Source organism: Leuciscus leuciscus (genome assembly GCF_965113295.1).
Source record: "Leuciscus leuciscus genome assembly, chromosome: 25".
NCBI lineage: Eukaryota > Metazoa > Chordata > Actinopteri > Cypriniformes > Leuciscidae > Leuciscus > Leuciscus leuciscus.
The window spans coordinates 25,706,479-25,733,445 of record NC_138724.1 but is presented as its reverse complement, the minus strand read 5'-3'; the positions used below and the strand labels follow the sequence as shown (position 1 = coordinate 25,733,445).

The 26,967-nt window shown below is 36.3% G+C and overlaps 2 protein-coding genes across 4 annotated transcripts; one reads left to right on the top strand and one right to left on the bottom strand.

Moving 5' to 3' along the window:
• Positions 1 to 1,946: 1,946 nt before the first annotated feature.
• snx1a (sorting nexin 1a) lies at positions 1,947 to 20,638 on the bottom strand. 3 transcript variants are annotated; one of them, XM_082159102.1, is made up of 16 exons: positions 20,479 to 20,638; positions 15,774 to 16,464; positions 13,351 to 13,487; positions 11,370 to 11,436; positions 9,981 to 10,024; positions 9,757 to 9,898; positions 9,592 to 9,670; positions 8,609 to 8,684; positions 8,374 to 8,487; positions 8,172 to 8,265; positions 7,827 to 8,032; positions 5,666 to 5,809; positions 5,506 to 5,586; positions 3,374 to 3,445; positions 3,234 to 3,293; positions 1,947 to 3,197 (listed from the first exon to the last, which is right to left on the bottom strand). In XM_082159102.1, exons 1-15 carry the CDS (start codon positions 20,578 to 20,580, stop codon positions 3,243 to 3,245), a joined length of 2,100 nt encoding a protein of 699 aa, XP_082015228.1. In that variant the 5' UTR covers positions 20,581 to 20,638; the 3' UTR covers positions 1,947 to 3,197; positions 3,234 to 3,242. The 3 variants fall into 3 exon arrangements, with proteins under 3 accessions (XP_082015228.1, XP_082015229.1, XP_082015227.1); XM_082159103.1 differs by having other exon boundaries at positions 1,947 to 3,193; XM_082159101.1 differs by having other exon boundaries at positions 1,947 to 3,293.
• Positions 20,639 to 20,950: 312 nt separating this feature from the next.
• sv2 (synaptic vesicle glycoprotein 2) lies at positions 20,951 to 26,814 on the top strand. Its single transcript, XM_082159121.1, has 13 exons — positions 20,951 to 21,121; positions 21,751 to 21,807; positions 21,901 to 22,062; positions 22,441 to 22,603; positions 22,714 to 22,835; positions 23,669 to 23,832; positions 23,948 to 24,028; positions 24,145 to 24,240; positions 24,326 to 24,414; positions 25,147 to 25,274; positions 25,367 to 25,462; positions 25,570 to 25,729; positions 26,394 to 26,814. The coding sequence occupies exons 1-13, from the start codon at positions 21,058 to 21,060 to the stop codon at positions 26,575 to 26,577; spliced, it is 1,566 nt and encodes a 521-aa protein (XP_082015247.1). The 5' UTR covers positions 20,951 to 21,057; the 3' UTR covers positions 26,578 to 26,814.
• The last annotated feature ends 153 nt before the right edge of the window (positions 26,815 to 26,967 follow it).

Below are 26,967 nucleotides of genomic sequence, written 5' to 3'. Positions count from 1 at the left end.
ACACTTATCATTCTTAATAAACTCTGTAACAGACTTCGGAGAAGTTGCATAAAATGACAGTTGTGTATCTATTCCAACAAAGAGTTCAAATGCAAACTTGTCTACATTTATTTGTGCATTAAATCATGTCTATGGATGATATTGCGCGAGCGTCATTTAAATGAAAAGAATGAGTCTATATTTGTAAGGTCAACATGGTCAGAGGTGTGTCAACAACACCAGACCTGATGTCCTCATTTCTTCTGTCTGAATGAAAAATAAATGAGAATCACATGATTTGCCGTGACACACAACCATTCATGCATTTACTGCTGAGTAAACACACTCCAGTCTGAAGATAACACACATTCCTGATGCTCAAGTGTTATTATCCCTGCTTTCCCACTTCATCCCATCAGGAGGTTAGAACTCATGCTCCGTTTAATTCCAACTGATCATGAACCCTGGACCATTTTTGACCTACAAATTGCTGGAAAATAAACAGGTTGAAAAGTTTAATGATTAATGAATATAAAGGATTTTGGTGAAAGGTTCATTCCGCTGCAGCTGCAATAATTTTACCGCAGTAAACCTCAGTGTTGTCACATGGAAATGCCTCATCAAAGCTGGAGAGAAACAAGCATTTATGATAAGAGTATTGAACGAGAGCTTCTGCTCAACACAGAACAAATACTAAAAGACGGAAGGCCTGTAAGGATCACTTCCTTCATTAGTCTGATGTGTGGATGTGGATGTTTTGCCTCGAGGTTTCAGGTGAAGAGAAATCGTATTTTATCCCACCAGTTATAATCTGTGATGTTACTGTTAAATAAAACTATTCAAATTGTTTTGCTTAAATTAAATAAAGCTGAACTAAAATATATTAGATACAAATGTTTTACTAAAACAATTGTTTTGAGTACTAAAATGACTCAAACAGAAACCAAAAATAAGCTAAATTAAAAACAAAATCATAAAAATGAAAAAAGTAGCCTACATAACATTACTAAAGCTTAAACTAAAATTAAAACTAATTCAAATATTAAATAATAAAATAATATAAGCTAACAACCAGTTATGATCAGTTGATTATTAATTAATTAGTTTTCATTAAATAAAATAAAGCTGATATAAAATATAAATATATGATAAAAAACAAAAATATTTTTATTTAAATGACTAAAACAGAAATAAAAATTTTAAATAAAAAACAGAAAAAATAAATTGAAAACTGATTTTTTAAAATATTAATAAATAAAATGACAGAAATAATACTGCTCATGACGTATATGTGTATATATACATACAAACATATTTTGGAAATAATTTTTAATCATTTTATAAAAAACTAAGTACTTAAATTACAACAAAAAAAGAACTATAAGTAACTATAAATAAGTTTGTATATAAATAAATAAATATATAAAGTGCAGTCCAATCGATTAACCGTGATTAATCAAATCTAACAAAAAAGGTAAAATGTATTTATATATATATGTATATACATATATATAGTCTATATAGTGTATACATAGTCGTATGTATACACATGTACATTTACATTTTTGTTAGATATGATTAATCACGGTTAATCGATTTGACTGCACTTTATATACATATATATATATGCGTCAATATCCTGACAATATCTCTGCTGAATCAACACGTGAGAGTAAAGAAGTGATAGTTCCCACCAACTTTCACTTTCATCTATATATTTATGGCTATTGAAGACCTCTCTTGCAGGGCAGGGCCTCCATCATATTAATTAAGTATCTATTTATGTTTTTACTGATGCTTTTTAGCTTTTTTAGGTTGTTGTGTTGTAATTGTTGGAGCTTGTATTGCAAGACAAATTTCCGTGTACACGGACAATAAAGTGCTATCTATCTATATTAATATATATATAAAAATGTATACATGTATACATATGCACACACAAAACAACTGACTAGTAAATCAAAAGCTTTATATTTGTAATTAAATCTTTATTGTTTTCCTCAATAGAAGTGTCCACAGTGAAAAAAATACCTGCCCCTTTTTTTCTTATAAACAAACATTTGATTTGTATGGCACCCAATGGTGAAGTCCAACTTGTTTACGTCTCTTCAAAGTGTTATTACAGAAGGGCCCAAAATATCATTTATGAAGCAAACTAAAAAAAACAAACAACAAAAAATGTCTAATGTTATAAATGACGATGAATAACAGCCTTACAAACTCTGACAGCAGCAAAATCTGTATAAAAAAACAAAAAATCTCATGTAGAAACAATTGAATCATTAGTAGTAGCGTAGCAAAAGTCTATTAATTATTTTAACATGTCAGAGTCAAATACGGTTTGACACGAAACGATAACATGTTGGCAATAAAAATGTCTACACACACGAAAATGTAAAATGAAGTAAATAAAGAGAAAAAAAGATTGAAAATGAGGAAAAACAGGCCCTAAATGAAGAAGAAAACCAGTTAAGACTGAAGTGCTTTGGGCTTCTGGTTTGACCAGCTGAAAGAGCTCCGGTATTGATATAAAACGCTTTAGGAGCGTCTTCGTAAATGCTTTACGTCAAGTGAACAAATAGAAACAAGATCCTAAACCTATTGAAGATTTAAAATGATCCTTTGAGTGAAAACTATGAGCCAGCAAAAGATCGAGTGTAAGTGTTGACATGTACAGTTCCTGTCATTTCCACCGGCCAGTTTGATTTCAATAGTCCACCAAAAAAAAAAACTGCATTACAATCTCTTTTACTTGCAAAATACAATGTCATTATGGTGTTTTAAAGTGTATATACCAATACTCCGGACTTCTGAAATGATCTAGGTCACCATTTGTCTCTGAAATCCTCTGCAAGCCTGCTGGGAAGTGTCTAACTGTGAATGAGAGGAGAGCGCCCTCTAGTGTAAACCACTGACATCACTGCTGATGAGTAACACGTCTTGAGTGGAGAATAAACATGAAGTTTGGTTGCATACAGACGAGGAAGACACCCAGCCACCACCACATGCGTTTACATCCCCCAAAAAACAAGAGTCAACGTAAGAAAATAAAGGTGAAGATTACACAGAAAATATACAAGTTACTAATTCAATCAGAGTAACGAGCGGCCGGATAATGATTCCCTTTGCAGCACGAGTTCTCTTGGTTTATAGGCAAGAGGTAAAGAGTGTAGAAAGGCCTCAGTCAGGGTGAGTGTGTGTGTGTGTGTGTGTGTGTGTGTGTGTGTGTGTGTGTGTGTGTGTGTGTGTGCGCGGACGCCTCCTCACGCGATCGCTTTCGCCTCCGGCAGAAACGCCTCCCAGTATTTTATCAGCTAGAGGAGAGAAAGAGAGAGAAATGTGGATTACAAGCATTCAGACTGATGTTTCTCAGTAGAAGGAAGTGTTCTTGTACCTGTTGTTCTGAGTGCAGCAGTGACTCCAGATATTTGATGATTTGTCTCTTAAAATCTCGAGCTTTTTCTTTCTGTTAGCAAAGACATTTAAATCAGTTGTCAGTCAGAATCATTAAGTACGATTCAACAATTGAATAAAATGTTTATTAGGAGTCTTTAAAGTGTCCCTGTTATGCTATTTTATTCTGCAGATCTCCTACAATAGGTTTACATGCGTCCAGTCAAAAAACACTAATTTTCTCATAATATTTATTGCAGCGTCACTTCTTTTCTCACAGTGTCTGAAACGCTTTGATAAAGGATTCAGTCTCTCTAAACCCCTCCTTTCTGAGAGCCTACTCTGCTCTGATTGGTCAGATGACTCAGTCTGTTGTGATTGGTCTACTCTGCTCTGATTGGTCAGATGACTCAGTCTGTTGTGATTGGTCTACTCTGCTCTGATTGGTCAGATGGCTCAGTCTGTTGTGATTGGTCTACTCTGCTCTGATTGGTCAGATGGCTCAGTCTGTTGTGATTGGTCTACTCAGCTCTGATTGGTCAGATGGCTCAGTCTGTTATGATTGGTCTACTCTGCTCTGATTGGTCAGATGACTCAGTCTGTTGTGATTGGTCTACTCTGCTCTGATTGGTCAGATGGCTCAGTCTGTTGTGATTGGTCTACTCTGCTCTGATTGGTCAGATGGCTCAGTCTGTTATGATTGGTCTACTCTGCTCTGATTGGTCAGATGACTCAGTCTGGGGCACGTTCAAGTTCAAAACGGTGCACAACGTTTTGCTACGGTTTCCGGGTTGAACGTCATGTTTCCTGGAAACGGCGTGCACCGGTGTGCAACGGGGTTTGAGATACGTTTTCTCTTGTTTGGTGGGTGTGTCAGAACTGCAGTCCAATCAGCAGCAACATGTATATAAAGCATGCGGTATTAAAGTGAACTCGCACAATGGGTTCAAGGAAAGTAATTTACAAATGTGTTCGATGCAGCTCGGTATACGCAACAACTGAGGATATTAGAAGACATGTTTGTCGTACGTTTTATTGTAAAAATATAGGATATCAACATGATGATGTAGTTGTTTATATTTTTAGCTTCATTGCAAGTGTATGACATTTGGTATAGAAATAAACAATGGTAATTAAGTGCTTTTCCTAAAAATGAGAAAGAAAATACAGGGTATTAAAACAGTATGAACTACAAATAAAGTCAGTATGTGAGGCTAAATATATGTATTTTAGTCTGAATTAGGTAAGATGTGTGCTTCCATTTCAGTTTCAGCAATCCCTTCACCCGATTGGGATGTTCTCTTTTGTTCTGGGCGGCAAGTGCAGTAACTGTAACATCGGGCATATTTTGTAGTATTAAACACATATTTATACCGACTTCATCAGGCTCCGAAAATTCTTCACAAAGAATGGCCTTCTCAGCTGCCATAGTTGCAACTCTTGCGTCATCAGAACAGTGTGTTCAACGCATCACCATTTCTGTTTAAAAAACGTTGTGCAACGCTTTGTCGGGGCTGAACGCAGCCCTGTTGTGATTGGTCTACTCTGCTCTGATTGGTCAGATGACTCATCTGTTGTGATTGGTCTACTCTGCTCTGACTGGTCAGATGGCCCAGTCTGTTGTGATTGGTCGACTGTTTAAAGCACCTCTCGGAAACCAAACGCCAATTACCATATCTGAACTTCAGCTCTGGATCTTCCTCAGCACTTGACACACAGTGATACGAACAGTAACGACGGCTTCGGTTTTGTAGTATCGATTCGAGCTCGAGTCCTCAAGTGCAGCAAAGTGGTTTTGCTTGGGCAGCACAGAAAACAGCGTCGTCTTGAACCAAACTCTTCCACACTTCAACTACAACTGAAGTGTTTGAGGGTCGAAGTAGACTTCGTTTGAGGGCAGCCATTGAAGACCATAGACTGGCATTATGCAAATTTTTTCGAGCAGTTCAGAATCTATTTTTTCTTTTAGAAGACAATCACTCAATTTACTGAGATCTTTGAAACTTTGCAGTCCAATATATTCACAAAGTGCTCTATTACACACTACACTCAAGGCAATCTCCAAAAAAAAAAGCATAAAAGGGGCCCTTTAATGCCAAGATATCCAAAGCCAACAGGGAAATCATGTCTTACATCAAAACGGATGACGTCTTTCTGTACGGTGGCTGAGATTCTCTCGAATTCTCTCTCGAACTGCGTGACCTTTGCCTCCCACTGCAGGACGAGACAGTAGAGTGAGACATGACTATGAGGGTTACAGATGTAAGTGTTCGGCAGTGGTGTTGTGCATCACCTCAGAGATCTCGTCCTTGGCCTGCTGGAGTTTGTCAGGTTTGTTGGCCCACAGGAGTTTGGCCTCGGCCTCTCTCTTTTTCTGCAGCATGTTCTCAGCGTCCTGCCAGCGCTGCCATGCTTTCATTCTCTGATCAAAACACCCCTGACCATGTAGAATACAAATAAATGATTATTATTAATATATATATATATATATATATTTATTAATATTATCATCATATTAGAATGATTTCTGAAGGATCATGTGATCATGTGAGTAATGATAAAAAATAAAAAATAAATTACATTTGAAAATATATTCAAACAGAAAACAGTTATTTTAAATTTGTAATAACATTTCACAATATTACCGTTTTTACTGTGTTTATGATCAAATGAATGCAGCCTTGGTGAGCAGAAGAGACTTCTTTCAAAAACATTTAAAAAATTTAATTATTCCAAACTTTTGACCAGTACTGTATCTACATTATAAATTTAATTTGTTATTATAATTATTTTTTAAATAATAATAATTCAAATAAAAATAATTATGTAGATACATACAGATATGCATCATGATGCTGAAAAAAATCAATAATTATAATAATGAATTCTGATACAATAATGATCCTGATACATACCTGTATGTATTTACATAATTGTTATTTTATCATTATTATTATTTATTATTAGTACAACAATAATTAAGATATAACATTAACATTTAATTATTATTATTATAATTAATAATAATAATAATAATAAGATATATACAGATTTATATCACATTCTAAAAATGAAAAAGTAAAATTTCTTTTTATTTTCAAATATATCTATAACACTAATATTACTATAACAAATTAATAATACATTTATTATTATTATTATTGACAACAACAACGATAATATATTGGATAATATGGTAAAAACAAAATGTAATTAAATAATATTTTATTTAGTGCTTACAACCATATGGTAATGCTTATTTTTGGACAATCCAGTGAATTAAATAGGTTTACAAATGAAGGGTATAATTTTATCTTTGCATGTGGAACGCCAACTGAACTATAAGATTACCTATAACAAATCAATCCGTGCCAGTTTAACATTATATATAGGGCTGGGAATCGATTAAAAAAAATTAACTAATTAATTGCACAATTTCTGTAATTAATTGCAATTAATTGCGCTTCCCCCAAGCTTGTAATCATCAATATTTAAACTTAGAATCACCTAATTAAACAACACAGGAAAAAAAGGGAACAGAAAATAGCCCTATATTAAAATATTAAACATCAATATATCAATATATTATTCTTTTTCAATAATCAATCAACATAATCAATTTAACAGATTATTATTATTATTATTATTTTATTAATTATTAAAACAAAATATAGTCCTACAAAGCTATTATTACCAGAGCATGTGATCAGAGCAGGTCATTTTACCATTGTTGCCCAGCATGGCTATACCAGCTCAGCAAACAGAAGTCAACAGAGAAATTTCACGTTACTTGAGTGGACTTTACTTTTCCAGTGCTTAGTACATGATTGAAGCCTTTGGGCCGTTAACGACAGAGCCGCCGACACACACACACACACACATACACACACACACGGAACGGAGAGCTCGCCGCTGCTGGGCCATTAACGACAGAGCGAGCCGACACACACACACACACACACACACACACACACACACACACACACACACACACACACACACACACACACACGCACGCGTGCGCGCGGAGCACGCCGACCGACCGACACACACACACACACACACACACACACACACACACACACACACACACACACACGCGCGGAGCACAGAGCGCGACGCACATACCGAGCGGAAAAGACCCGCTCATGAAAGCTGCCCGAGAATGAAACCTGACCGCCGAACATGGAGGGGCGGGACGGCATATTTCGGCCTTTTTAATAGCAGACGCAACAGGAAATCATTAAAACGAGGCAAAAAAAAAAAGTGCTGCGTCAATTGCGTTATTTTTTTTTAACGCGTTAAACATTTCAAATTAATCGCAAAGATTAACGCGTTAATTCCCCCAGCCCTAATTATATAATACCTTAATGTTAAAAATGACACACAATAAATCAACGGGACGAGTCGAATTTTTCTTCTGTGTGTGTGTGTGTGTGTGTGTGTGTGTGTACCCTGACGGCTCCCAGCAGTCGTATATAATCGGCCAGCAGCTCAGAGAAGGTGAAGAAGTCATTGGCCGCCTGGTCCTGATGGAGCTGCTCGATTCGATCTTCCACCTCGGCCAGCTGAGACAGAGCTCGTGACAGAGCCGTGTTATCCTCCGAGCTGCCCAGCATCGCCACGCTCTTCGCAAACACGGCTGTGTTCCCAGACAACTCTGAAACACACATCCCACCCTTTAACAACTAGTCCAATCAGATTCTGTTTCACTTAATATATGTCACATTACAGAATGGGTTGCAATTCCCAAATCTGAATGCACTACATTTAAAAAATAAAATGTTAGCCCTTCTGACCTTTCCTGTGATTGACAAGCGATTCCACCATGACGTGGAGTTTCCGCAACTGCTGTTCTTCATTTTCTACATCCTGGATCTTCTCATCAAACCACTGAAACCAACAAGCACACACATAGTTTAATATTCAGGTTGGTTTTAAGCCTATTCCTCTTTATAGAGGAGCTCAGCGTGGGTCAGACCAGCTTGTTTTTCCACTCACCACGTCCTGTTCGTTCATCTTTATGGTCATCTTACTCACAGCATCTGTGGCTTTGTTGAGCATTTTGAGGAAGCCGGCTCCACTCAGAGCCTGTGTGCCGACTGCTCTGGGTAACTAACACACACACACACACACACACACACTTCTCTTAGGTTTATGTTAATGTAGAGTTTGCGGTCGCATGCGTCGATTCAATGATTCAAAATGTTCGTTTTAATGCAAAAAGCTGTGTCACCTCTTCTTTCTCTAAAAACTCTCTGACATCAGGGTCCTGCAGGAGAGACGGGTGACTTACAATCCTCTGAAGATACCTGCAACAACACACAAACAATCCTCAAAATATACATCAATATTAATTACTACTAACATTATATTTATTACATTATATTATCCAATCTAAATAATAATCAACAACATTAGATTGGATAATATCATAAATTGGGATATAATAAAATGTAATGTTAGTTGTAAACTTAATGTAACGTAATTAATATATATTTTAATTTTAATAAAGATGGAAAAATGACTTAGATTGGATAATATAATATAAGTTGTAATTAATATTCATATTCAATACTTAGATTAGCTAAGTAAAAATAAGTAATTTTTCTGTCCTCATTAAAATATATAATATTTACTTCTAACATTAAATTACATTGCATTATTGTATTTTATTTATTATTTTATTAATTACTAACATTATACTATATGACAATTTTATCCAATCAAAGTAATATTTCTGTCCACATTAAAATGAAAATACATAGTGTAATATGTAGTGATTAATATTAATATTATATTATCCAATTTAAGACATTTTCAATCCCCATATATCATTTTAATAATGGCGAACATAACCATTATTTGATAACCATATACATTTTTCTGTCATCATTATTTAAATATATAATAATAATGTTAATTACTACTGACATTATTATATTATCCAGTTTAAATATTTTTTCTGTCCTCATTCAAATGAAAATACTGTAGAGCCAATCATAGTATGGTGTTTTATAAACAGATGTATGAAGAGGGATTTTAAACCAATGAGATTTCACTGGGGGCGGGGCTTCTTAGTGCAACGTAAGGAAACGTTCTGACATGACACACTGATGACAGATGCGTCCGGTCAGGACAAAAACTAGGAGAAGAAGCGTGATTCATCGCTTTACTAGTGCAACTAGTTAAGAAACACTGTCATCTTCAGTAACGAACCTTTCTAGAGCAGCTCTCCTCCGCTCCACAAACTCTGCTGACGATGGATCCTCCTTCCCCACTTTGACTTTTGTCATACCTGGAAAACACACACACATAATTCATAATCAGACACTTGCTCATAATCAGATCAGATCGGATGCATTAGCAGAAGCAAGTTTCTACCCAGAATGCTCTTCTCCGGTGGCGGAGGAATGATGTATCCATTCTGTGAGTGTTTCTCCGAGAGCTTTTCGTACAATCCCAGGAAATCACTGAAACGCCTGCGTACAGTAAACGTCTTGCTACGGAACATGGTTAACGACGTCTGAGGGGATGAAAAGAGGGAGATTTAGACTGTGTGTCGTATTGTGCGCTCGTGTAATCTGCACAAGAGACTGAAAAATCACCTGTGTTGAAACTTTGTAGGCCATGTAAGCATTCATACCATCACCTGTAAGAAGCAGAGAGAGAGAAATAAAACCCCAACATAACACACACATGTGCTGTTAACCTCAAGCTTAAAGATCAGGACTGGTTACACAAAGGTCATAGGGTTAGACTGGCTGAAAGAAAAAGCTTGACTAGCCTAAACTGGTCTCCCAGACTGGTCCGGTTTGCTGGTTTTAGAAGGGTTGTCAAACTAAACCAGTTTAAATATCATCAGCACCAGCAAAAACCAGCAAACTAGAGTAAATCAACAAAATAATACTATCGAAACTTTCAAGATTTACATATTTAAATGACTTCGGTTATGATTAGCATGTAAAATGTGTTACGACGCCCTTGCAAAACTGCTCAGTGAAGGAGAGGATTCATACAAGTGGGTGGGATATGCTAATGTGTTTGTCAAATTACTGACCAACTTATGTTAGTTGAATGAATGAGGCATTTATATAGCGCTGTCATATGTACTACTGTACACCCAAAGCGCTTTACAATCATATCAGGGGATCTCTCCTCAACCTAGGTATGCAGTTAAAGACCCACACGAGTTACTTTCAAAACACTAGGAAGAGATTTTTGCTGTAAATACATACAAAACAATATTAAACTTCTTTATTTCAAAAGAAAAATTCTTGTTTTTATTACAAAACCAATTTAAGCTAAACAACGTTTACTCCCAAGATCCTCCAAAGCAACTGAACCTGCAATTCTAACCTTATTTAAACTTCTAACTAACGTTTCTATGCATTTTGCATATTTTTGTAATAGTAAAATAAACCTTTAGCTGTAGTTTGCCTCTTTTTTGCCAAATAATTTTGCCAGATAAATACCTTAACCAAGTGTTTTTTTTGTTTTTCTCCCTCATATAAAAAAATATTTGATAAATATAAAATATCTTCCTCATATCCTGATGGTTTAATCTAACTTGTAGGGTCATTAAAAACAAATATCCCCCTCTGGACATCACTTTTGGCCACTATATACAAAGTAAGAGTGAGCAAACTATCAGCAAAAATATGATATATGATATCAGATGAAATATTATCTCCCCAGAGCTTATTTTAGACCTTACGGTAACACCACACCTTTAAAAAAGAAGAAGGACGGGAAATGAAAAAAAGCTGGTACAGGGCAAAAAAAGGAAGTTGTTATCGTATGGCAATGCTTTAGAGACAGACGTATATGCGACTCAGTTCCTTAATTAGAACAATTTCACCTCGTAAGATAATCACGGTTTTCTGTTTCCTGCAAACTAAGCCCAAAACTCTTTCAAACTAATGTTTTATGAGAACAGCGTTAATCCTGAAACGAGACATCAGAAAGCAAAACCCAGCTGAAGATTATGGTCTTACCGACTTTCTCTGGATTTGTGACGGAAATGTTTAGATCAAACTTGTCCTCGCTTTCCTCTTCCTCCAGCTTTATGAGAAAAGGAGAGAAAGGAAGAAGGAAATCTGTAAGGTTTGATCTGATCTCTAGTGACGGGAAGCGCAAGAAATGCAACAAATCCAGTTTTGATTCTGATTCAACTTGATTCTTTTAGTAGCTTTGACTCATTTAATTTTCAAATGAAACACATAAAATACATCATTTTAAGACTGATTCTTGACTGATTCATCAAAAAGAATCAGCTCATAGGAGTCATTTGCTTGTGAATCAGTCACTAAAGGAGCTAAACATCATGAAAAACATTCAGTCTCGAATGATTCATCAAAAAGAATCAGCTCATAGGAGTCATTTGCTTGTGAATCAGTCACTAAAGGAGCTAAACATCATGAAAAACATTCAGTCTCGAATGATTCATCAAAAAGAATCAGCTAATAAGAGTCATTTGCTTGTGAATCAGTCACTAAAGGAGCTAAACATCATGAAAAACATCCAGTCTCGAATGATTCATCAAAAAGAATCAGCTAATAAGAGTCATTTGCTTGTGAATCAGTCACTAAAGGAGCCAAACATCATGAAAAACATTCAGTCTAGGGGTGTGCGATATGACGATTTTTGATCGTGGACGATTAAAATGTCTCCACGATCTGCTTTTGAAGAAATATCGTAGTATCGCGCATTCTCAGTTGCTGTTCTGGCGCCTCTGTCCCAACATACTGAACAACGCGACGTATATTCAGATCAAATTTTAACGCAGTGGAACGGGACACTACAGTTCACAAAAGTTCATAATTTGCATGTGCTTTAATGCCTTGTAGGTTAAACATTTAATTCGCGTGCTGATGCGCTGTTCTAACGTGTGCGTTTCTCAGCGCGTACATGTGAAGCTCACATGCACTAAAAGCCTGTCTACCAGCGCCTGGATACTGGACTAAGGTTTACATAAACAAAGTCGGTGATGTCTAAAGTGAAAGCAAACTTGAGAAAATTGAGAGAAAATCTTTTTGTCAAATGCGTGTATAAAAGACGCGTCGAGTGCAGCTCTTAAAGAGACAGTAGTAATAGTAAACACGCTGCCGTTTGTCCTTAAAGGGATAGTTCACCCAAAAATTTAAATGATCTCATTATTTACGCACTATAATGTTGTTCCAAGCCTGTATTAATTTCATTCTAATATTTTCTACTATTTTTCTAATATTAATATTTTGAAGAATGTGGCTATACAAACAGTAGCTGGTCCCCATTGACTTCCATAGGAGAAAAATATACTATGGAAGTCACATTCTTCCAAATAACTTTTATTTTCAACAGAAGAAAGAAACTTATTCGAGTTTAAAACAACTTGAGAGAGTAAATTATGACAATTTGAATTTTTAGGAGAACTATCCCTTTATTGTTAATAAAAAAACAAAATGCAAAGAGAAAATCACTCACTGCTCTTGACTGATAACTTTAATAGTAGCTTTAAAAGTATCAATTTATAATTTATACAGTGAAGTCTATGTTTTGTTTTATTTTCATATTTGTTCATTTAATTACTTTCTTCAATGCTACTGTTAAATACACCTGTAGCTGAAAACAAAGCACTGTTTATTTAATTTGTATATTAAGTTGTGTGTGTAATGTGTATCTTTGATCTTAATATTTAATAACAAAGAAAATAATGACAAATAATTTTTATCTTCGCCCCGTCTGCCATTCTTTTTTATTTTATATTTTGTTACCTAAGGCTTTGTTTTTAAAATATGGACATTAGTTTGGCTGTAATGCTCAGTCACAAAATAGTAAAACCAACATAAAAAAGAATCGTGATAAAATCGTTAATCGTGATTTTCCTGAAAAAAATCGTGATATGATATTTTTACCATATCGCCCACCCCTAATTCAGTCTCAGTACTTTTTATTTAAAAAAATTTCAATTTCCAATCATCTTTATAAGTGTTTTACCTCCTCCAGGGTTTTGGACGGAGGTTTGCTGGAGCTGCTGGCTACCGGGGCGGCAGGAGCCGATACTGACGCTTTCAAGGCATCTTTCTTCTTGCGGTCATTAAGAGGACTGTCCAGAGACAACTCCACTGTAGCCTCTGGGGAAAAACAGTGAGAGAAAGTGCATTTTATGGATTCAATAAAACTAAAAAGATGGTGCAACACAAACACAACCCAGAGCACAAACACACACACACACACACACACACGCAAAACACATTCCATCAGCAACATAAAGCAGGGTGAGAGGTCAAAGGTCGCTGAGGAATTCCTTTTCCCCTTCCTGAGTCAACGCTGAGAAAGCGAAATCATCATCCATCACTCAGAGAAGTGATGTGCACGCATTTCTGCTTGTAAAATACATACAAGTAAAAAAAAAAAGCAGGAAAATGTCTCATTGCGCAAAAAAACACTAAGCCTTGAAAACCCTCCTGCACTTTAGGCGACTTCTAATCAGTGTTATTTAAGTATTATCTATATACTATTATTAGAAGAGCATTTTCTATATCAGTTTTCATTTTAATTGTAGTTTTATTTATTTTTTATTTTACTTGAGCATCTACGATCTAGGAAGGCGGTTCACTCGCTTGATGCCTATGATAGCCAAAAATGCTTTCAAGGTAGGCGGCTCGTAAGGTTTCGAAGCACAAGTGCAACTTTTAAATGCACCAATGACACCAAACCATTGTCACAAGGTAAAAAAAAAAGAAAGAAAAAAAGACCTAAACATTCAAACATGCTGTTCACATGTGGGAGGGCAGCTTCATTTTGAAACACATATTAAACTTGCTTAAACATGCCCCAAAATGCTCTCAAGGTTTTAAGGCTCAAAAATGTTGTCTAGATAGGCAGCTCACTAGGTTTTGAAGATTAGAACAATAAATGTGTGTAATAAGATGTCAAAAAACGCTGTATGTTACAACTTCAGCTAGTCCTAGACTAAAATGCTTGTTTGAACCGTTTGAACAGAAAGAAACTTGGACCGAAATATCTTTTTTTTAAAGTCAGTGCCATTATTGTGTCTCTTGATGCACACACTAGTAAGGCACATTTATAAAAGCTACTTAAATGACCTAATTAAACTAAAGCCTAATCATGGCTTAATCTAAGCCCTGTCTGTGAAAACAGGCCTTAGTTTTGAAAGATTAACTTTTACATTTGCCTATGATGCCTGAAAAAGCTCTCTGGGAAGGGCACTTACTATATATTGAAACAAAAAACATTTATATACAAATAACACGGTCTATGTTGGCAGTTCGGAGGATTTTGCAACACAAATCAAACTTTTAAATGCACCAATGTCACCCCAAAATACTGTCTAGGTAGGCTTGAAACATGAACCAAGCAATTAAAAGTGCTTATGATGCTTAAAAATGTTGTCTGACAAGGTAGCCAGGATGACAAACAAACAAACTAAACTAAATACTCAAAAATGCTGTCTATATAGGCAACTTTTAAAGTTTTGAGCAATACATTTTGGTGTTATGATCCCCAAAACCCTGTGCTACAAGGGTTTTCGCAGGAAGAACTATTTTTGGCTCCCCAAAGAACCTTTCAGTAAAAGTCTTAAGGCCCTTGCACACAGAGTGTGTTTTTTCGTATTCGTGATTCGGTGGCTCTGAATTGTCAAAACACTTTTCATAATGCTTGCTACGGATGCAAAAAATGCAGAAAATCGAACCTGATCCGATTTTTTTTATGATGGACGAAAGTTTCGGAGGCAGAGTGCAAGTGTGTTTGACATAACGTGAGGTCGTATTTATTTTTTAACGTGCGGAAATTTCGGATACGAATTTCGGACTCAGTGTGCAACATTTTGATGATCTAAAGAAGCTTTTTTCACTATAAAGAATCTTTTGTGGAATGTAAAGGTTCTTCATGGAACCATCGATGCCAATAAAGAACCTTTATTTTTAAGAGTGTATGATGCTCAAAATGCTGTCTAGCCAAGTAGCTCACTAGGCTTTAAAGATATGAACAATCACTTTGTGTCATGATGCCCAAAAATGCTGCCTGTGTCTAAATGGTAAATGGTATATAGCACTTTCACAGAACCTGTGAAAGCCACCAAAGCGCTTTACATATAGCCTCACATTCACCCACTCATTCATACACCAACGGCGGTGTCAGCCATGCAAGGCGGGAGCAGCTGGGGTTAGGTGTCTTGCTCATGGACACCTCGACACTTGGTCAGGTGGAAGGAACCGGGGATTGAACCACCAACCTTCCGGTTTGTAGACAACCTACATGAACCACTGAGCCACTGCCACCCCGTCTATGTTGCTTAGGAAGTTCACAAACTTTCAAATGTGCCTATGATGCCCAAAAAACAGGTCTAGGTAGGCAGTCAAAAGTGTCACAGTCATGATCTGGTGTTACTGTACCTGAGAAGATGTCCTGCTCCTCAGAGTGAACCCCATTGGTCCTGGAGCTGCCGCTCGAGGAAGGTTTGGTGGCGGGTGCCGTCACGGCTTCCTCTGCGAACAGATCCGTGGGGTCGTCTTTAACATGTGGCTTGACCTTCACTTCTGATTTCACCTCTGTAAAGACATTGATAGGTGGCCCACTCGCCACTGAAGGCTGAGGCTTCTTCGTCATGCCTTTTAATGGCTCTTTGAACAGGTCTTCCTCCTCTTCCTCATCATCATCCTCATCCTCGAACAGCTCAGCGCTCCCTGGTTTCTTGGCGGCAGAGCCTTTGCTGCCCGTCGGAGGGTCTTCGAAAATATCCTGATGCCGGACTCCAATGGCGTTTTTGTGCACAGGTTTGCTGCTGACATCGCTAGGTGCTTTACCGATGACATCAGACTTTGGCGTTTCTACAGGCTCTTTCAAGAGATCTGGCACGGGGTTTTGGACTTCAGGCGAACTAATCACATCGGCTTCATCGTCCAGCGGGTCGCTGAGCAGGTCCACGGCCTCATCGCTGCCAGGAGATTGTATCTTTACGTTCTTCTGGGGTTCAGAGTTAATGTCGCTAAGAGGATCGCTGAAGATATCTTCTGGTGGCTCGTTGAATGTGTCTTTAGGAGGTCCGGTTGTGTCAGGCGACAGTGAATCCATCTCGGAGATTGACTAGGAACGGCACAGAAATGATTATTCAGCTAATGTTGTAAAATTTAGTTACTATAAGTTGAAATATTGTGAGTTTAAACAGGATTACTGCATTGTGTTTAACAGCCTGTGGAATGATTTTCCATCTGGCAGGGAATTTTCTTTCCAAATACATTAAACATTTTCAGGCTGAATCTCACAAAATTTGTCAAAAAAAATTACAAAACAAAAAAGATGTTTAACAGGCGCTGGATCAAAACGAAGGTTATGAAAATAAACAAGGAAAATCCACCACACACTGTTTAACTCTTTCCTTTATTTGCAAAATATAACAGCAACTTTTTAGATTTGGGTCCGAATGAAGGAAAGAGTTCAACAAAGTTTGGATTTTCCTCATTTATTTTCATATCTCTGAAATATTTATTTTCATATCTATTTTCATATCTCTTTCCTTTATTTTCATATTTATTTTCATATCTCTTTCCTTTATTTTCATATTTATTTTCATATCTCTGTCCTTTATTTGCAAAATATAACAGCAACTTTTTAGATTTGGGTCCGAATGAAGGAAATAGTTAAAGTTTGGATTTTCCTCATTTATTTTCATATCTCTGGTTAAAGTTCAACCCTAAATAAAGAAAAAAGTCTATTTTTAGTATTATTTTTGCATTGAAAAATTAACCATATTTTGTTAAGCATAAGTTCTTGCTACAGTAATTAGGCTATATAAAAAATTTTTGTGCTAATATTTTTTAGTATTTGTGCATTTCTACAATTGGTAATTTTATACTTTGCTTCAAAAACATGCTTTGCTATGCTGGTTGAAAGTCTCTTCACATCCTGATAGCAATCACTAAGTCAAGTGGTCTAAATGTATTTATATGTATATGGATATATACAGTACAGGCCAAAAGTTTGGACACATGACTATTTTTTATGTTTTTGAAAGAAGTTTCTTCTGCTTATCAAGCCTGCATTTATTTGATCAAAAATACAGATTTTTTTTTAAATGTTGTGATATATTATTATTACAATTTAAAATAATTGGTTTTCAATTTATTATACTTTAAATTATCATTTATTTCTGTGATGCAAAGCTGAATTTTCAGGATCATTACTCCAGTCTATCACATGACCCTTTAGAAATCATTCTAATATGATGATTCATTATCAAAGTTGGAAACAGTTCTGCTGCTTAATATTTTTTCATAACCTGTGATACTTTTTTAGAGTATTTTTTCTGAATAAAAAAAAAAAAGAAGCAAATGTTTTAAAAATAGAAATCTTTTGTAACAACAATATACACTACTGGTCAGTAATTTGGGGTCAGTAATTTTTTTTCTTTCTTTTTTTGAAATAAATAAATACTTTTATTCAGCAAGGATGTGTTAAATTGATAAAAAGTGATAGTAAAGAAGATTTATATTATTATTAGAAAATATTTTTTTATTTTGAATAAATGCAGTTCTTTTTAACTTTTTATTCATCAAATATATTAGGCAGCAGAACTGTGTCCAACACTCATAATAAATCAGAATATTAGAATGATTTCTAAAGGATCATGTGATAGACTGGATGTCACATGTGACACTGAAGACTGGAGTAATGATCCTGAAAATACAGCTTTGCATCACAGAAATAAATGATCATTTAAAGTATAATAAATTGAAAACCAATTATTTTAAATTGTAATAATATATCACATAAAAAAAAAGATTCTGTATTTTTGATCAAATAAATGCAGGCTTGATGAGCAGAAGAAACTTCTTTCAAAAACATTAAAAATAGTAATGTGTCCAAACTTTTGGCCTGTACTGTATATATGGTCTGTGGAAGGCGTAGGACCATAAAAACAACTCATATAACTCGAGAAAATCATAGAACTCGTTCCAAAGGCTACGATATTTTGTCCTAACATTTACGTATGTTTTTACACACCCTGCTCGCGCAGACATCACACATCATCAGCATGTTTCATGCTATGCAGAGTTATACAGACGTCAGTCACAGAGCAACACAACCGAAACAGCGGCCGTAGTTCCTCCTGAACCAAAACAACGAGCATGTGCTGCGTTCACACCGTAACTACTGTCATTTGTAAGAGATGGAAACACGTGACGTTACACTCGGAGCGGTTCGTGACTCGAATTTATGCGTTTCAATGACAACACTACCAACGCCGTTATGAATCTGCATGCAGTCAGGTGATACAGGTCAGAGCTCTTTAAGTTATGTTCATTATTATTCTAATATTATGTGCTTTGAGACATGAGGTGATGCTTTTGTTTGCTCCCTGCTGTACGTGTTCATGTGTTTTGAAGGAGGTGTGGCTTTGGAGACGCCCTGAAGGGAGGGTGGGATCTTTTACATTTAAATGTATTCATTTAGCAGACGCTTTTATCCAAAGCGACTTACAAATGAGAACAATAGAAGCAGTTAAACTAACAGTAGGACAACAATATGCATGTGCTATGATCCTTCTCAGTTTAATCTAACACAGTACTTTTAAAGCTAACTCGCTATCGCTAGCTTCTCTGAAAATCGCCTACTTTACCTTTAAATTGTCAAATATACTATGTAATAGTAATTACATAATTAAAATGTAAAATATTTATGTTATTACAGGTATTATTCTTTTTTGGTTGCTTGTACAACTGGCATTTTACAATAATAATAAAATAAGCCTATTTTAGTGCTATCTTTGCATTGAAAATGAAGCCAATTTTTTCACCCAAAGTCTCATTATTGTAACAGTAAATATTTAAATGGTAAAATATTCATCATGCTAGTCTTTGTTATTTTTTATATACGTGAGCATTTGTATAATTGACGGTTTAAAATGAATAAATATATAACATTGATTCCAGATAGGATGGTTCGAATAAACATGATTACATAAAATGTAATCACGAAAAATTTCCTAAATGGTCCTGAAACTGGCTACTTTTTTGATTATGTTAAATAAAATGTCATATTTCTATCTTTTGATATTGGGGTAACGCATTTATTATATACAATATTTTAAAGACCTGCACATTTTTCTAACGAGATAGTAAGTAGTACTCATTTTGCAGTCACTTTCATCCAAAGCGACTTCTAGCACCCTTACAGGGACAGTCCGCCTGTTTTAACCCAGGGTTAAGTGTCTTGCTTAACGGCACAGTGGTTACAGCTTACGAATCAACCCATGCTGTGTTCAAACCTACAACCTTTCAGTTCCAGGGCAGACCTTTAACCACCAATCCACTCCTTCCTGACTCACGTACAGCAACTGTAAATTCCTTCCCACAAAGCAAATTCTAAAGAAAATAAATGCTTACTAAGGGAAAAAAAGGGCATTTAGACATTCACTCATGTTTGAGACTCACATGACCAGACCTTCAGTACTTTGCCCTGAAAAGACTGAAATTACTACGCTGAGTAAACATTGACTGCTGGACACCAGCTCATTTATTAAGAGACAGATTTGCCTTTATAATACTCATCATACTGTAGTTTGGATCTCTTCCTTAGACTTAATGCATATATTCATATTGTATAAAACATCTTAACTATATGTTGGGTGGTTCTGCATGAAGAAGTTAATCTACTTTCACGCTTCCTTTATAATTAGACACAACATAACATTCATTTTACACACATACACACTTCTCTAACAGTGTGACTTCAGTCTGTTTGGAAAACTGGGTCAACATTCCTTGTGATATTATTTATTCAACTACAAGAGTCCTCCAAAAAACTTCAGTGTCACATGCAGGCCTAAACTCAGATCTATTTAACCCTGCGGAAGAATCAAATCTGAGGTGGTGATGAAAATGATGTCTTGATTAAATCGTTCAGCAAATATGATCACAGAAAAACGCCGTATAAACCAGCAGATCTGAAGATCTACGGCTGAAGAAGACGAAGAATAAGAGCAGGGAGATCTGAAGGTGTCAGAGAAGTGAAAGTGCTCGGTCTTCTTCTCTTTCTGCCTGTCTTGTATGAAGTCTCTGGCTAATTAGCTTCATAAATGCGTTTAATTGTGTTACTCACCGTGCCCGTGAACGCATCCGCGCCGTCGTCACTGTCCTCCAGCAGCTCGGGCTCCTCTGAGTCCGGGAAAGGAGGAGGACTGCGCTCCGAGCTGGCCGCCATCTTCAGCTCCACACACGGAAAAACTTTATTACAAGCGGAGAACGCTAGAGTGAAAATGAGAGAGCGACACTGAACTGATACGAAGAGAGAGAGAGATGGCGAAACAGCGACGCCCGGTGGTCAATAGTATTAGTGGCGGGCTTTGCGCTGTTACGTCACGCTCACAAGACCACTCCCAAAGTAATGCAATTGTTTTTAAATAAATATATACACTGGTTTAAAATGTAAAAATTAAATAACGTTAGAGTCCCGCCGTTATGGAGCACACATAATTGTACATGAAAAAAAAAAAAAAAACGTGATAAAAATTAAAATTGAGGAAGTGAGTGTGTAGAGGGGCGAGCCTTGCTGTGACGTCGGCACAAGCCCATGCCCACCAATGCGTTTGTTTACAGAAGTACAGGAGGAGTGAACTGAATCTTTTGCACAACGATCATGTAGTTTACACTCATAAATACTTTAATCTGAAATGTTATTATGCCTCGACGTGCTCATGAAGATACAGAACCCCTGCTATCGTCCACTCATTTGGACGAAGACGGTAAAATGCATTATTAATCATGTAGAATGTGTGTTTATTATTACTGGATCTCTAGTGGTTGATATCCCGGTGGATTGTGTAGATGAGTATAATGTTGACTCAAACACTTTTCACCAGTTATAGACTATTAACTGTTAAATTTGGATCCAGCATGAGGGGTTTTACCATATTCACTGTCCGGTCAAAAAATGTATAAAAAGAGTCGCTGTTTGGATTTAAAGAGGCAAATGCTTAAGAGTCAATGATTGGATCATTATTGCAGTGATTATTATGTTTCTAGCACGTTATATGTTTGACAACAGTTCTTCTGACTCTAACTGATGGAGTGTGTAGCTTTTCATTTCATAAACAGCCAGGTAGGAAGACACATCATGAATATATTCCAGGACGACAATGTCCAGATTCATCAGGCTCAGATTGTGAAAGAATGGTTGTGAGGATCATGAAGAATCATTTTGACACATGAATCCAGATCTTAAACTCACTGAAAGTCTTTGGGATGTGCTGGAGGAGACTTTACAGAGCGCTGGACTCTTGCATTGTCAATACAAGATCTTGACCAATAATCGATGAACCTCTTGATGGAAATAAATGTTGTGATGTTTACTGATATATGATGTGTCCATCAGATGACCAGGTGTCCAGTAGAAAGAAACTTTCTTATGAGGAGGCTGTTGAGAAAGCAGGTTAATTTGACCTTTATGTTTCTCCTACATCTAGTTTCACATGTTTGTCCATACGCAGTGGTCAGCGGCGCTCATGCTTCTGTCTGTCCGCAGGGTTCGGACTCTTCCATTGGCTGCTGTTGGTCGTCTGCGGGTGGGCGAACGCCAGTGATGCGGTGGAGATCCTGTGTGTGTCGTTCCTCTTGCCCACGGCACGCTGCGACCTCCAGCTCAGCTCAGGCGACATGGGGCTCCTCACCGCCAGCATATTCCTGGGTTATCATCTGTCTTTCTGTCTTTGTTTTCTAACCAAATAACTGTTAAAAAGAATCAGTTATGATGTTGCATTTCAAGAAGAGAAAATGTTTTCTTAAACAGCAGGACAAACGAGGAAAATGAAACATTAACTTCTCATTTTTATCATGTAAACTGTTAAGTCAGGTCAGAAATGCAGTTTGTTCTCTATTTGGTTGAACTTTGAATTGTATTTGCCTTATCAGGTGTCTGAAAACTGCACAGTCATGCTCATTGTTTTCAGTGAGAGTTTCAACAAGAAATGCATAACTGACAGAGTGATTGAAACTGCTGACATAACTGTGTCATGTGATCATTTCTCATTCTGCTCGGTGAGATAACTAGCATCTCGTCTGACAGGGATGATGGTGGGCGGTTATGTTTGGGGGTATCTGGCTGATCGCAGAGGAAGGCGGAGCGTTCTGGTCATTTCTCTGGCAGTGAATGGCACGTTTGGGGCAGTGGCCAGTTTGGCCCCGAGTTTCTGGCTCTTCCTCCTCCTGCGGTTCTTCAGTGGAGTCGGGTAACCACATCCCAAAAGAGTTTTTACATGCATTTTCAAGGTTTAGATAGATATTATACAGACAGAATCTCTACTAGAATCACATGAATGCATCTGTGTCTCGCTCTCAGGGTCGGCGGATCCATTCCTGTCATCTTCTCATATTTTTCCGAGTTTCAACCACGTTTGCGGAGGGGAGCTATGATCAGCGCTCTCGCCACATTCTGGATGGCGGGAAATATTTTAGCGGCAGGTAAAACCATCATCCTCTGAGCTGAGAGAGGAGCGCCTCGAAAACACTGGCTGGAAGGTTGCACTAATCTCTTTCTGTCCATTTGTTGTTGTTGTTGTTGTTATATTGAAATATGAGCAGTAAAGATTACAATCAGAACATCTATAACTTTAACCAAAAATAAAAAAATAAATGAATAAATAAAACTGCAAAGGCTTTATAAATAAACAATAAAAACATGACAAAAGACAAAAAAGACAAAATACATAACCACATTTTTATATATATATATATATATATATATATATATGTTTATATATATATATATATATATATATATATACACATATACAAGCAAAAGATATATAGACGTAAAATATATATATATATATGCTTTATAGAATGCATAAAGACTAAATTACATAACCAAAATGAATATATGAAAATTCAAAAGATATGTAAATAGATATAAAAAATATCTTTATGTAAAATAAAAACGCATTAAGACTTAATAACTTTATGCCAAGACATAACCAAACATTTTATAAATGCCTACATAAAAATACAAGATATATAAATAGACTTAAAATGAAAAGAATATTTTTTATAAAAAATAAGAATGAGACAAAAATATATAACCAAATATATATAAATGAATAAATAGAAATGTGTGTATATATATATATATATAAAATCGATTAATCTTAATAATTATAATATATATATATATATATACATATCCATAAATATATTATTGCACACATACACATAAACACACACACACATTGCTATGTGCACAGAACATTCACACATAAATATTGATATGAATAGGTATGTTGTGTGTTTTTGTCCAGGTGTGGCGTGGCTGGTGATTCCCAGAACATCTTTGAATGCTCATTGGGGCTGGTTGGATTTTCAGAGTTGGCGTCTTTTTGTGGTCCTCTGCTCCGTCCCCAGCCTGTCATCAGCACTTATCTTCAGACTCTTCATGCCGGAGAGCCCGAAGTTCCTCATGGAGGTGCGTACCGAATCAACTTTCACTGATTCCATTCATGTATCCGAACAAGTTACATTGGGTCCGTTACCGGACGAATGATTGTGACACCACTTCATTAGGTGTTTCTTTTCCACAGGCCGGACGTGAGACGGAGGCTTTATCTGTGTTTCAGAAGATGTTCAAACTGAACAACAGACATGCCAAAAAACCATTTCCTGTGCGTAAATCTCTGATGTTTGCTTAGTTCCAGGTCAAAGCTTCCCACTGCTCTGTTCATGAGGGAAACTGTATTATTTAGATGATCAGCTGATGAAAATGAGTTTGTGTTAACAGGCTCTAGGTCTGGTGATCAGACCCCAAGATGATGAAGAGAAAAACAGACCCTGTAGCGGCTCAAGATGTCAGCGGTTTAGCCATCATCTCAAACAGGTTCAGATCACGTTTGATACGTTATCGAAAAATGTTCTTAGAAAGTATTACCGAGGTCCTGATGGTGTCGCTGCTTCTTCTACAGGCACTGGACCCCATCAAACAGCTGTTTGTTGGACCGCTGGCTTCCAGAAGTGTCGTTCTGCTCATTATATTTTTCTGCATTTCATTTGGGTAAAACATATTAAAAGCAAAATATTTTAAGGTTAATTATTTTCTCTGAAGTCCACTTATAATGTTAGTCAAGGTTTTTTGACACCAAAGAAAGCCATAATTTAGTTTGACACGGCCATTTCCCAGTCTCTCTGACCTTTAGACTTAAACAGGCTGTATTTTGCTACTATTATGTCATGACTTTAATATGTTATATATATATATATATACTGTGTATATATATATATATAATATGTACTTATTTGTATAGTGCTTTTCACAACACACAGCTTCAAAGCAGCTTTACTGAAAATCATGACATTGATGTTTATAATATGTTAATGTCTTCAAGCCTATAGTCACATTTAGCAAATTAGAGCTGGACGTTAATATAGTTTACATTTTGCGACGATACAAGCAATCAAGCTGTTGAGGTTTGCTATATAGTGTATACCCCCTTTAGCAAGTATACTGTATTTATGCAGTTAAGGTTGGAGATACTTACTGTTTATATCTAAAGAGCTGATAATATAGTTACATATTGCATTACATGAGTGTTCTGTGTGTATGCAGGTAAAGTAGGAAATACTATATATCTCTGCTCTGTTGTGATTGGCTAACCTCCACACAGGGTGCTTTTACTATTGTACCTTTAAGATTTCTAGTTATGATAAGCTAACTACATTTTAGATTACAAATAAGTTTGAAAAAAATATGTAAGTATGATTAAATGATGTAAACCTCTCTGTGCAGGTATTATGGGTTATGGATGTGGTTTCCGGAGCTTTTTAAGAGAGCCGAGGACGGAGGGTCTCCATGCACCGACACGTCTCGAGTCCAAAGCTCAAAGAATGAAAGCTGCTATCCAGTCAAAACTGCAGGTTAATGTCACTAAAACAGACTGATCATTATTTGTCTCTTTTGTTGTCATGATCAAGTATTTTTTTTAATAATAGCGTTGTGTGTTTTGCAGTATACATGGAGGGTTTTATAACTGCGGCTTCAAACCTGCCGGGAAACATCTTCACTATCCTGCTCATGGACAGAATTGGCGGGAAAATTCTGCTGTGTTAGTACAGCAAGTTATCTTACAATGACTGAAGCTTAATATACCTGCAAAGTATTAAAGAACTAATAAATTATTATCTATAATAATGATTTTTTCCTGTCCGGTAGCCGTCAGTTTGCTGGCGTCCAGCGTGAGCGTGTTTATCATCTACATGGTGAAGACCAAAACTCAGAGTCTGATCGTGTCCTGCGTGTTCAGTGGCGTTTCTGTCATCTCCTGGAACGCCCTGGACGTGGTGGGGACCGAACTGTACCCCACACAACTACGGTAAACCCCATTATTCATTTGTAATATTGCTACTGATTTCACATGCAAAGAGGTCAGCCAATCATAATTCCAAAAGTTTGGATTAATTAAGCTTTTTTAATTCTTAAAAAAAAAAAGAAATCACCAAGGTTGCATTTATTTGATTAAAAATACAGTGAAATATTGTAAGAAATTATTATAATTAAAAATAAAACTGTAAAATGTAAAATTGCGATGCAATTACTTGAGTGTCACATTGAGCAGCAAATCATCATATTAGAATGATTTCTGAAGGATCATGTGACACTGAAGACTGGAGTAATGATGCTGAAAATTCAGCTTTGACCACAGGAATAAATTACAGTTTATAATGTATTAAAATAGAAAACAGTTCTTTTAAATTGTAATAATATTTCACAATATTACAGTTTTTACTGTATTTTTGATCAAATAAATGTAGCCTGTGTGAGCAGAAGAGACTTCTTTCAACAAAATCTTAATTATTTGTATAGAGTTACATAAATGTACAGTATCAAAAAAGGTTTAGAGACTGGGAAATACAAATAATGACCTTAATGAAACTTTGACTAACTTTATATGAAAAATAAATAGGAATGTGTAGAATATGGCTTCTTTAAATAGAACGAAATGAATGAATGTATTAATTGCGGTTTCTGTTTTGCAGCTCATCAGCTCTGGGGGTTTTCACTGGAGTGGGCCGCGTGGCAGCCATCCTGGGAAATGTTGTTTTTGGGCAGCTGGTGGACTCCAACTGTGCCGTACCTCTGCTGATGGTGTCTGCGCTCCTGCTGGCAGGAGGACTGGCGGCTCTACGCCTGCCTCAAACTAAACAGACTGAACTGACATGATACGGCCAAGCCAAGCGAGGCATTCTGGGACCAAAATACCAAACCAAAGAGCTTGACAATTTGCAGTTTTGCCTTCATGTTGCACAAGTGCACTTTGAAAAGTCGACCTGAAGGTTCCACACACTTTATGCCATGTTTTCTGTACTGAAATCTTCAGTATCAGTAATTCTTATTGGCAGCTTAAAGCCTAATTAAATTAAATCTTGAATATTTAATAAATATTAAGTTCAAAATCCATTTGTCTTCTGTAATCTGATATATTTGTATAACAAGTCATAAATTCGTATCATAATTTCTTATTTTTAACAGCATTTTTATTTTATTTTAGTTAATTTTGTATGGTATTAATGCATTTTAATAGTTTCTAAATGAATTCATAGGATATTCAGT